General features: G+C 46.1%; 1 protein-coding gene across 1 annotated transcript; it reads right to left on the bottom strand.

The window, feature by feature from the left end:
• Positions 1 to 266: 266 nt before the first annotated feature.
• On the bottom strand, positions 267 to 10,063 carry LOC129841320 (ras-related protein Rab-33B-like). The gene is made up of 3 exons (XM_055909537.1): positions 8,909 to 10,063; positions 3,986 to 4,164; positions 267 to 697 (listed from the first exon to the last, which is right to left on the bottom strand). The coding sequence occupies exons 1-3, from the start codon at positions 9,125 to 9,127 to the stop codon at positions 316 to 318; spliced, it is 780 nt and encodes a 259-aa protein (XP_055765512.1). The 5' UTR covers positions 9,128 to 10,063; the 3' UTR covers positions 267 to 315.
• Between the last annotated feature and the right edge of the window lie 871 nt (positions 10,064 to 10,934).

Genomic DNA, 10,934 nt, shown 5'->3' with positions numbered 1-10,934 from the left:
ATGGAGTAAATGGAAAGGTATCAAACACCTGGAAACCATGGAAACCACGTATTTGATACCAATCCATTCCAGCCATTATTATGAGTCGTCCTCCCCTTAGCACCCTCCACTGATATAGATGCTTGATCAGAGAGGACTTCCTCCCCCTCTCCCCTCTCTCCCTCTTCTTTCTTTCTTTCTCCCTCCCTCTCAACAGGTGTATGTCCAGAAGTCTTTCTCTGAGTTCCTGGTGGGCACCCTAAATTCCCCCCCCCCCCCCCCCCCCCTCCTCCTCCTTCCATCCCATGTCCCATCCCTCTTCTCACCCTGCCTCCCTCAACAGGTGCATGTCCAGAAGTCTTTCTGAGGGTTCTTCTTGGCTGGCAGTCTGAATGAAGCTGTCCCTGTATAGGACCCACAATACGACCCACAATAGGAGCCAGACACTCCTGTGTTGTTGAGAAGCGGGGGAGGGGGTCTGGTCTGTCTCTTCAGCCTGGAGGCCAGGGCCATGAACACGTCCTCTACGCTGTCCTGATGCCCCCCTCCTGGTTCTCCTTCTCCAGGGGGGCTTTTAGCAGACGTTTCAAACAGAATCATCCCGTGGGCCGCTGCAAACTTCTGGGCCTGATCCCGTGTCACCTGACCTTCGACATTGATGGAGCTGGGGTCACAGCTGCAGGTGTCACGGAGGTCGCTCTTGTTACCCACGAGGAACCTGCAGAGGGGGAGACGTATGGAGAGTTTAAAACGTTACAGGTTACAACCGAAAAGGCAACGTTGACCACTACAGAGTATTCAAAACAATGTGTTTACTGTGTGTTGTTATTGTGTGTTGTTTGAGGTGTGTGTAACACAGCTGCCCAATGCGGACACAATGCAGCTTTTCTGAATCTGATCCTGGCGATAGAGCTAGTTCCTCTGGGCCTCCACGTGAAACTGATCAAGTGTAAAGGGGGCAGATTTAAGAAAAAAGGACAAGTGGAATTGGCTTCTAATATGACTAACTAACCTGGTTATCTCCTGTCCCCGTGAGTACCGTCTACACTCCTCTATCCAGGTTGTGTGTATATAACTAACCTGGTTATCTCCTGTCCCCGTGAGTACCGTCTACACTCCTCTATCCAGGCTGTGTGTATATAACTAACCTGGTTATCTCCTGTCCCCGTGAGTACCGTCTACACTCCTCTATCCAGGTTGTGTGTATATAACTAACCTGGTTATCTCCTGTCCCAGTGAGTACCGTCTACACTCCTCTATCCAGGTTGTGTGTATATAACTAACCTGGTTATCTCCTGTCCCAGTGAGTACCGTTTACACTCCTCTATCCAGGTTGTGTGTATATAACTAACCTGGTTATCTCCTGTCCCAGTGAGTACCGTCTACACTCCTCTATCCAGGCTGTGTGTATATAACTAACCTGGTTATCTCCTGTCCCAGTGAGTACCGTTTACACTCCTCTATCCAGGTTGTGTGTATATAACTAACCTGGTTATCTCCTGTCCCAGTGAGTACCGTTTACACTCCTCTATCCAGGTTGTGTGTATATAACTAACCTGGTTATCTCCTGTCCCAGTGAGTACCGTCTACACTCCTCTATCCAGGTTGTGTGTATATAACTAACCTGGTTATCTCCTGTCCCAGTGAGTACCGTTTACACTCCTCTATCCAGGTTGTGTGTGTATATAACTAACCTGGTTATCTCCTGTCCCCGTGAGTACCGTCTACACTCCTCTATCCAGGTTGTGTGTATATAACTAACCTGGTTATCTCCTGTCCCAGTGAGTACCGTCTACACTCCTCTATCCAGGTTGTGTGTATATAACTAACCTGGTTATCTCCTGTCCCCGTGAGTACCGTCTACACTCCTCTATCCAGGTTGTGTGTATATAACTAACCTGGTTATCTCCTGTCCCCGTGAGTACCGTCTACACTCCTCTATCCAGGTTGTGTGTATATAACTAACCTGGTTATCTCCTGTCCCAGTGAATAGCGTCTACACTCCTCTATCCAGGTTGTGTGTATATAACTAACCTGGTTATCTCCTGTCCCAGTGAGTACCGTCTACACTCCTCTATCCAGGTTGTGTGTATATAACTAACCTGGTTATCTCCTGTCCCAGTGAGTACCGTTTACACTCCTCTATCCAGGTTGTGTGTATATAACTAACCTGGTTATCTCCTGTCCCCGTGAGTACCGTCTACACTCCTCTATCCAGGTTGTGTGTATATAACTAACCTGGTTATCTCCTGTCCCAGTGAGTACCGTCTACACTCCTCTATCCAGGTTGTGTGTATATAACTAACCTGGTTATCTCCTGTCCCAGTGAGTACCGTCTACACTCCTCTATCCAGGTTGTGTGTATATAACTAACCTGGTTATCTCCTGTCCCCGTGAGTACCGTCTACACTCCTCTATCCAGGTTGTGTGTATATAACTAACCTGGTTATCTCCTGTCCCAGTGAATAGCGTCTACACTCCTCTATCCAGGTTGTGTGTATATAACTAACCTGGTTATCTCCTGTCCCAGTGAGTACCGTTTACACTCCTCTATCCAGGTTGTGTGTATATAACTAACCTGGTTATCTCCTGTCCCAGTGAGTACCGTCTACACTCCTCTATCCAGGTTGTGTGTATATAACTAACCTGGTTATCTCCTGTCCCAGTGAGTACCGTCTACACTCCTCTATCCAGGTTGTGTGTATATAACTAACCTGGTTATCTCCTGTCCCCGTGAGTACCGTCTACACTCCTCTATCCAGGTTGTGTGTATATAACTAACCTGGTTATCTCCTGTCCCAGTGAGTAGCGTCTACACTCCTCTATCCAGGTTGTGTGTATATAACTAACCTGGTTATCTCCTGTCCCAGTGAATAGCGTCTACACTCCTCTATCCAGGTTGTGTGTATATAACTAACCTGGTTATCTCCTGTCCCAGTGAGTACCGTCTACACTCCTCTATCCAGGTTGTGTGTATATAACTAACCTGGTTATCTCCTGTCCCAGTGAGTACCGTCTACACTCCTCTATCCAGGTTGTGTGTATATAACTAACCTGGTTATCTCCTGTCCCAGTGAGTACCGTCTACACTCCTCTATCCAGGTTGTGTGTATATAACTAACCTGGTTATCTCCTGTCCCAGTGAGTACCGTCTACACTCCTCTATCCAGGTTGTGTGTATATAACTAACCTGGTTATCTCCTGTCCCAGTGAGTACCGTCTACACTCCTCTATCCAGGTTGTGTGTATATAACTAACCTGGTTATCTCCTGTCCCCGTGAGTACCGTCTACACTCCTCTATCCAGGTTGTGTGTATATAACTAACCTGGTTATCTCCTGTCCCAGTGAATAGCGTCTACACTCCTCTATCCAGGTTGTGTGTATATAACTAACCTGGTTATCTCCTGTCCCAGTGAGTACCGTCTACACTCCTCTATCCAGGTTGTGTGTATATAACTAACCTGGTTATCTCCTGTCCCAGTGAGTACCGTCTACACTCCTCTATCCAGGTTGTGTGTATATAACTAACCTGGTTATCTCCTGTCCCAGTGAGTACCGTCTACACTCCTCTATCCAGGTTGTGTGTATATAACTAACCTGGTTATCTCCTGTCCCAGTGAGTACCGTCTACACTCCTCTATCCAGGTTGTGTGTATATAACTAACCTGGTTATCTCCTGTCCCAGTGAGTACCGTCTACACTCCTCTATCCAGGTTGTGTGTATATAACTAACCTGGTTATCTCCTGTCCCAGTGAGTACCGTCTACACTCCTCTATCCAGGTTGTGTGTGTATAACTAACCTGGTTATCTCCTGTCCCAGTGAGTACCGTCTACACTCCTCTATCCAGGTTGTGTGTATATAACTAACCTGGTTATCTCCTGTCCCAGTGAGTACCGTCTACACTCCTCTATCCAGGTTGTGTGTATATAACTAACCTGGTTATCTCCTGTCCCAGTGAGTACCGTCTACACTCCTCTATCCAGGTTGTGTGTATATAACTAACCTGGTTATCTCCTGTCCCAGTGAGTACCGTCCACACTCCTCTATCCAGGCTGGCAGGCCTCTGAAGCTGTCTGGTCTGGTGACGTCATAGATGAAGAGAACAGCATGAACGTTCCGATAGTACTGCTGGACCATAGACTTCCTGAAACGCTCCTGACCCGCCGTGTCCCATAGCTGGAGCTGGAGGGAGAGAGATGGTTGGGGGGGGGTGAAACTATTCTACATGTGAGAGAAGGGGTTTTAGAGATGGAGAAAGAGGGGGAAGCAGACAGAGAGAGGGAGGGGCCTTTTCTCAATTAAATTTGCTCACCTCCTGTGTCCTTTCTCCTCCATCCTCTCTGTCCTCCTTTAAAAAAGGTCAAAGTTAAACCAGGAGAGGTGGCGAGGAGAGGGAAAGTGGACGACAATGAGCTTGTATGAAATGAGACTTCTCCAATCGTGCGTCATTTGGCTAATGAGGTTTAGAGGGTGGAATCCCAAAATAAATGTATAAAGTGATAAAAACTCATTTAGATAATTGGACAAGATATTTTAAAGATAAAAGGATAAGTAGAATAAATGTTTGCATGCATTTCTCCTTCGAGAAAAACAAGGGCGATTTAAAGGGGGCGTGGAAGATTTCAAAACACTTGTCCCTCCTTGCCAAAAGGAGGCTATCGAGGAGGGGAGGACCGTCTCCCTTTGTCTACTAATGAACTGACACACTCCTCAACCACTTATCGGGTTCTGGATCACGTGGAAGAGAGAGGGCGGGGGGGGGGGGGGGGGAGAGGGCAGGGGGGGGGGGAGGGCGGGGGGAGAGAGAGAGGGCGAGGGGAGAGAGAGAGAGGGCGAGGGGAGAGAGAGAGAGGGCGGGGGGAAGAGAGAGGGCAGGGGGGAAGAGAGAGGGCAGGGGGGAAGAGAGAGGGCAGGGGGGAAGAGAGAGGGCAGGGGGGAAGAGAGAGGGCAGGGGGGAAGAGAGAGGGCAGGGGGGAGAGAGAGGGCAGGGGGGAGAGAGAGAGGGCAGGGGGGAGAGAGAGAGGGCAGGGGGGAGAGAGAGGGCAGGGGGGAGAGAGAGGGCAGGGGGGAGAGAGAGGGCAGGGGGGAGAGAGAGGGCAGGGGGGAGAGAGAGGGCAGGGGGAGAGAGAGAGGGCAGGGGGAGAGAGGGCGAGGGAGAGAGAGAGAGGGCAAGAGCGAGAGAGGGCGGGGCGAGAGAGCGAGGCGAGAGGGCGGGGGGAGAGAGAGAGGGCGGGGGGAGAGAGAGAGGGCGGCTGTATAAACTCTCTCACACACACAGTTAGTCAGCAGATGATGTTATTCTATTTCCCATCAAAATATCGACTCACCAGATAGAAGACCAACGTCAATATAACCATTTCTCCTCCACTTCTCTCATGATAACTGCATCCAATCAGAAGGTCAACCCTGTCTCCTAGTAACCTCCGCTCTCTAAAGGGCTCTACCTATGATGTACACGGAGTGTAGTTTGCATCGAGTTCTACATAGTTTTGTCCCGCTGCATTTTTGGAACGGACTGTATACGATGCTCTGTCACTCCTCTCTCACTCCTCTCTCACTCCGTTTCCGTAGAATGTCTAGAGCCCTTCAGGCAGTGGAATGTTTGGCTCTGATAAAATACATGGAGGACTTTTGCCCCTAAACGAGATATGTGTTTTGAAACAGTCTGAGGTAGGTCAGAGAGAGAGAGGCCCCTAAACGAGATATGTGTTTTGAAACAGTTTGAGGTAGGTCAGAGAGAGAGAGAGGCCCCTAAACGAGATATGTGTTTTGAAGCAGTCTGAGGTAGGTCAGAGAGAGAGAGGCCCCTAAACGAGATATGTGTTTTGAAACAGTTTGAGGTAGGTCAGAGAGAGAGAGAAAACCAGAATACACAAAGGCCAAAAGGCAGAAATACATTATGTAAAATACTTGCGGGTGAGTAATGCTTGGTTTAATTTGTCCTGGCACAATGGAACCAATTGGATAGTCCCAAAAGTGATAACACTAAACCATGCAGGCAACCCAAGGTATCTCAAGTATTTGTAATATTTTAAATAAGTATTCTGCCCATGTCTGGCCTCCTATCTCTTTCTTTAACCCAGATACAAAACAATGTCTTGTTAATCACCATGACATGCTTCCTCTATCATGTGGTCTGCCCTGCTCTGATAAAGAGAACATGTGTTGGCCAACATCCTCTTTCATGTCTGTTTTTCCATAAACACACAGAGAAGTCACATTATTTAACCCATCACTGATGTTACAATACTTTTCACAACATTAAATAAACCTACTAATGTTATGTGTTGTGCTATTTAACCCTTTTTTTAACGACGCAAGTCAGTTAAGAACAAACTCTTATTTACAATGACGGCCTACCCCGGCCAAACCCTAAGCAGGATGACGCTGGGCCAATTGTGCGCTGCCCTATGGGACACCCAATCACGGCCGGTTGTGATACAGCCTTTGTCATATGTGTCATGACCATATAAAAGTATTGCATATGTGGTTTGTTCTGCTGTATGTATGTATGTATGTATGTATGTATGTATGTATGTATGTATGTACAGTATATCACAAAAGTGAGTACACCCCTCACATTTTTCTAAATATTTGAGTATATCTTTTCATTTGACAACACTGAAGAAATGACACTTTGCTACAATGTAAAGTAGTGAGTGTACAGCTTGTATAACAGTGTAAATTTGCTGTCCCCTCAAAATAACTCAACACACAGCCATTAATGTCTAAACCGCTGGCAACAAAAGTGAGTACACCCCTAAGTGAAAATGTCCAAATTTGGCCCAATTAGCCATTTTCCCTCCCCGGTGTTATGTGACTCGTTAGTGTTACAAGGTCTCAGGTGTGAATGGGGAGCAGGTGTGTTAAATTTGGTGTCATCGCTCTCACACTCCCTCATACTGACTGGTCACTGGAAGTTCAACATGGCACCTCATGGCAAAGAACTCTCTGAGGAGCTGAAAAAAAGAATTGTTGCTCTACATAAAGATGGCCTGGGCTATAAGAAGATTGCCAAGACCCTGAAACTGAGCTGCAGCACGGTGGCCAAGACCATACAGCGGTTGAACTGGACAGGTTCCACTCAGAACAGGCCTCGCCATGGTCGACCAAAGAAGTTGAGTGCACGTGCTCAGCGTCATATCCAGAGGTTGTCTTTGGGAAATAGACGTATGAGTGCTGCCAGCATTGCTGCAGAGGTTGAAGGGGTGGAGGGTCAGCCTGTCAGTGCTCAGACCATACGCTGTACACTGCATCAAATTGGTCTGCATGGCTGTCATCCCAGAAGGAAGCCTCTTCTAAAGATGATGCACAACAAAGCCCGCAAACAGTTTGCTGAAGACAAGCAGATTAAGGACATGGATTACTGGAACCATGTCCCGTGGTCTGATGAGACCAAAATAAACTTATTTGGTTCAGATGGTGTCAAGCGTGTGTGGCGGCAACCAGGTGAGGAGTACAAAGACAAGTGTGTCTTGCCTACAGTCAAGCATGGTGGTGGGAGTGTCATGGTCTGGGGCTGCATGAGTGCTGCCGGCACTGGGGAGCTACAATTCATTGAGGGAACCATGAATGCCAACATGTACTGTGACATACTGAAGCAGAACATGATCCCCTCCCTTTGGAGACTGGGCCGCAGGGCAGTATTCCAACATGATAACGACCCCAAACACACCTCCAAGACGACCACTGCCTTGCTAAAGAAGCTGAGGGTAAAGGTGATGGACTGGCCAAGCATGTCTCCAGACCTAAACCCTATTGAGCATCTGTGGGGCATCCTCAAATGGAAGGTGGAGGAGTGCAAGGTCTCTAACATCCACCAGCTCCGTGATGTCGTCATGGAGGAGTGGAAGAGGACTCCAGTGGCAACCTGTGAAGCTCTGGTGAACTCCATGCCCAAGAGGGTTAAGGCAGTGCTGGAAAATGATGGTGGCCACACAAAATATTGACACTTTGGGCCCAATTTGGATATTTTCACTTAGGGGTGTACTCACTTTTGTTGCCAGCGGTTTAGACATTAATGGCTGTGTGTTGAGTTATTTTGAGGGGACAGCAAATTTACACTGTTATACAAGCTGTATACTCACTACTTTACATTGTAGCAAAGTGTTATTTCTTCAGTGTTGTCAAATGAAAAGATATACTCAAATATTTAGAAAAATGTGAAGGGTGTACTAACTTTTGTGATATACTGTATGTATGTATGTATGTATGTATGTATGTATGTATGTATGTATGTATGTATGTATGTATCTCTGTATGTATGTATGTATGTATCTATGTATCTATGTATGTATGTATGTATGTATGTATGTATCTATGTATGTATCTATGTATGTATGTATGTATGTCTGAAACGCACTAGTTTCAAGTTAAAAAGACTTTCATTGTATTCATACTTATTTAACCACACAGTCACTGTTGATCCAAGAGGACAAACAAACACAGTATTTTATCACAGTCCTTTCAACTGAGCCTTTAATGACACTTGGATATCCGACACTGGTTTAGGTCCAAAACTAAACATGACCATTTACATAGATGACATTTTGTTTTACCAGACAGTAGTCATGTTTGTTAGTCCTGTACAAATAAAACTATATTTCAAAAGGCACTTAACTAAGATTGATAGACCAAAGATGACACCACAGACTGTTCATGTGCAATAGTAGGCGCAGATTAAGCTGAAAACACAAATGTTTAACGAGTAACGCCTACAAAGTGGAAATATCTATTTTTTTAAAAGAAGCCCAATGAGAGTGCCGTCCGAAAGAAATCATCACCACCTTCTCAAAATGCCTGAGTATAAAAATGACAAGGCACATGTTTTAACGCAGTGATTCTCTGGCGCATTAAACTGCGTAATTACGACCCAACTTGTTCATAATATTTGGAAATAACGGTTTAAACGTTATACTTCTCTTACTTTGATTTTCTCGCCTTCGACCTCGACCAATCTCTCACGGAAATCGACACCGATGGTGGCTTCGGTTCGGTCGAGGAACTCACCGGCACAGAACCGGTAGGTGAGACAGGTCTTACCGACACCGGAGTCTCCGATCACAATGATCTTGAAGATCCGACACCGCGCGGAGGGCGAAGACACACTGGTGAAAGAGTTTGAAAACTCCAGGGATGATTCCATATCGCGTAAAAACTCAAATTAAAGAGTGATGTCTAGGCTTCTCCAACTGCTCCCAACAAGCCAATATGTTATGGCGAGGTCTTTGACGTTATATAAAAGTGACAAAGTTAATGCCAACTCGCCGACTATGCTATAAACTCTCTCTGGTTGTCATTGTCTTTGGAAGGAGCGGAGAGTTTAGAAACTCCCCTGCTGCTAATTGTGCAACTTGTTGGCCCGTGGCCACGTATCTGACAGCACGGTAATAAAGCTCGCGAGAGGAAGGGGGGAATCTATTCACTGTCAATGGACCGCTAGGGGGTTTCTATGAAGTTCCACGGTTAAGGAATGGCTTCTCTGTATAGGCCAAGCTTTTCTAGTAATTCCTCGTTTTTGTGTGTCTCTAGACTTCTATAACCATAGATAGACGAAATATGTCATCAATATTGTCTCTTCCCAATCTGGAACACGGACATTAGAAGGCATACAGGCACCACAGCGGAGGACGACATTAACTGAATGCCTATTTATCGCTGACTTCTCACCAGTGATGTCATCAAATCATAACCAGTCATCTTTTACATTTTTAGTCCAGGCCTAACTTGACGCTGATATTTTGAGCCTTTTCTCCTCAACCACTTATCCAGAACACGATTAGTGGTTGAGGAGTGTGTCAGTTCATTAGTAGACAAACGGAAGACGGTCCTCCCCTCCTCCATGGCCTTCTTTTGGCGACGAAGCACAAGTGTATCCTCCCTAAGTTCTTCAAGGAAGCGTTTTGAAATCTGTCAAAAGCCATTTAAATCAACTATTGTTTTTCTCGAAGGACAAAAGCATGCAAACATTTAAAAGGATCAATATCACTGCAGGGATCATATCTGTCTCTAACTGGGGCTCCACTGAGCAATGAAGTGTACTGTCATGAAGAGAGGAAACTACTGCTAGGCTACATGACTTCTATGTCATTATGTTATTGATGTGAGAAACTTCTTAGCAACATATCTTGGATCGGTGGTTGAACCCAGCTAACGTCTGCAAACTGATGTTTTGAAAATCCCCACAGGAAACTGATCTGTTCTAAAAAAAAAAACACAGGAAACTGATCTGCTTTGAACCCCCCCCCCCCACACAGGAAACTGATCTGTTCTGAAAACCCCCACAGCAAACTGATCTGTTTTGAAAACCCCCACAGCAAACTGATCTGTTCTGAAAACCCCCACAGGAAACTGATCTGTTCTGAAAACCCCCACAGGAAACTGATCTGTTCTGAAAACCCCCCACAGGAAACTGATCTGTTTTGAAAACCCCCACAGGAAACTGATCTGTTTTGAAAACCCCCACAGGAAACTGATCTGTTTTGAAAACCCCCACAGGAAACTGATCTGTTTTGAAAACCCCCACAGGAAACTGATCTGTTTTGAAAACCCCCACAGCAAACTGATATGTTTTGAAAACCCCCACAGGAAACTGATCTGTTCTGAAAACCCCCACAGGAAACTGATCTGTTCTGAAAACCCCCACAGGAAACTGATCTGTTCTGAAAACCCCCACAGGAAACTGATCTGTTCTGAAAACCCCCACAGGAAACTGATCTGTTCTGAAAACCCCCACAGGAAACTGACCTGTTTTGAAACCCCCCCACAGGAAACTGATCTGTTTTGAAACCCCCCCACAGGAAACTGATCTGTTTTGAAAACCCCCACGGGAAACTGATATGTTTTGAAAAACCCCACAGGAAACTGATCTGTTTGAAAAACCCCACAGGAAACTGATCTGTTTTGAAAACCCCCACAGCAAACTGATCTGTTCTGAAAACCCCCACAGGAAA

This window comes from Salvelinus fontinalis, chromosome 42 (assembly GCF_029448725.1).
Source record: "Salvelinus fontinalis isolate EN_2023a chromosome 42, ASM2944872v1, whole genome shotgun sequence".
NCBI classification, from domain to species: Eukaryota; Metazoa; Chordata; class Actinopteri; order Salmoniformes; family Salmonidae; genus Salvelinus; species Salvelinus fontinalis.
This window is presented reverse-complemented; position numbering and strand designations above follow the sequence as displayed.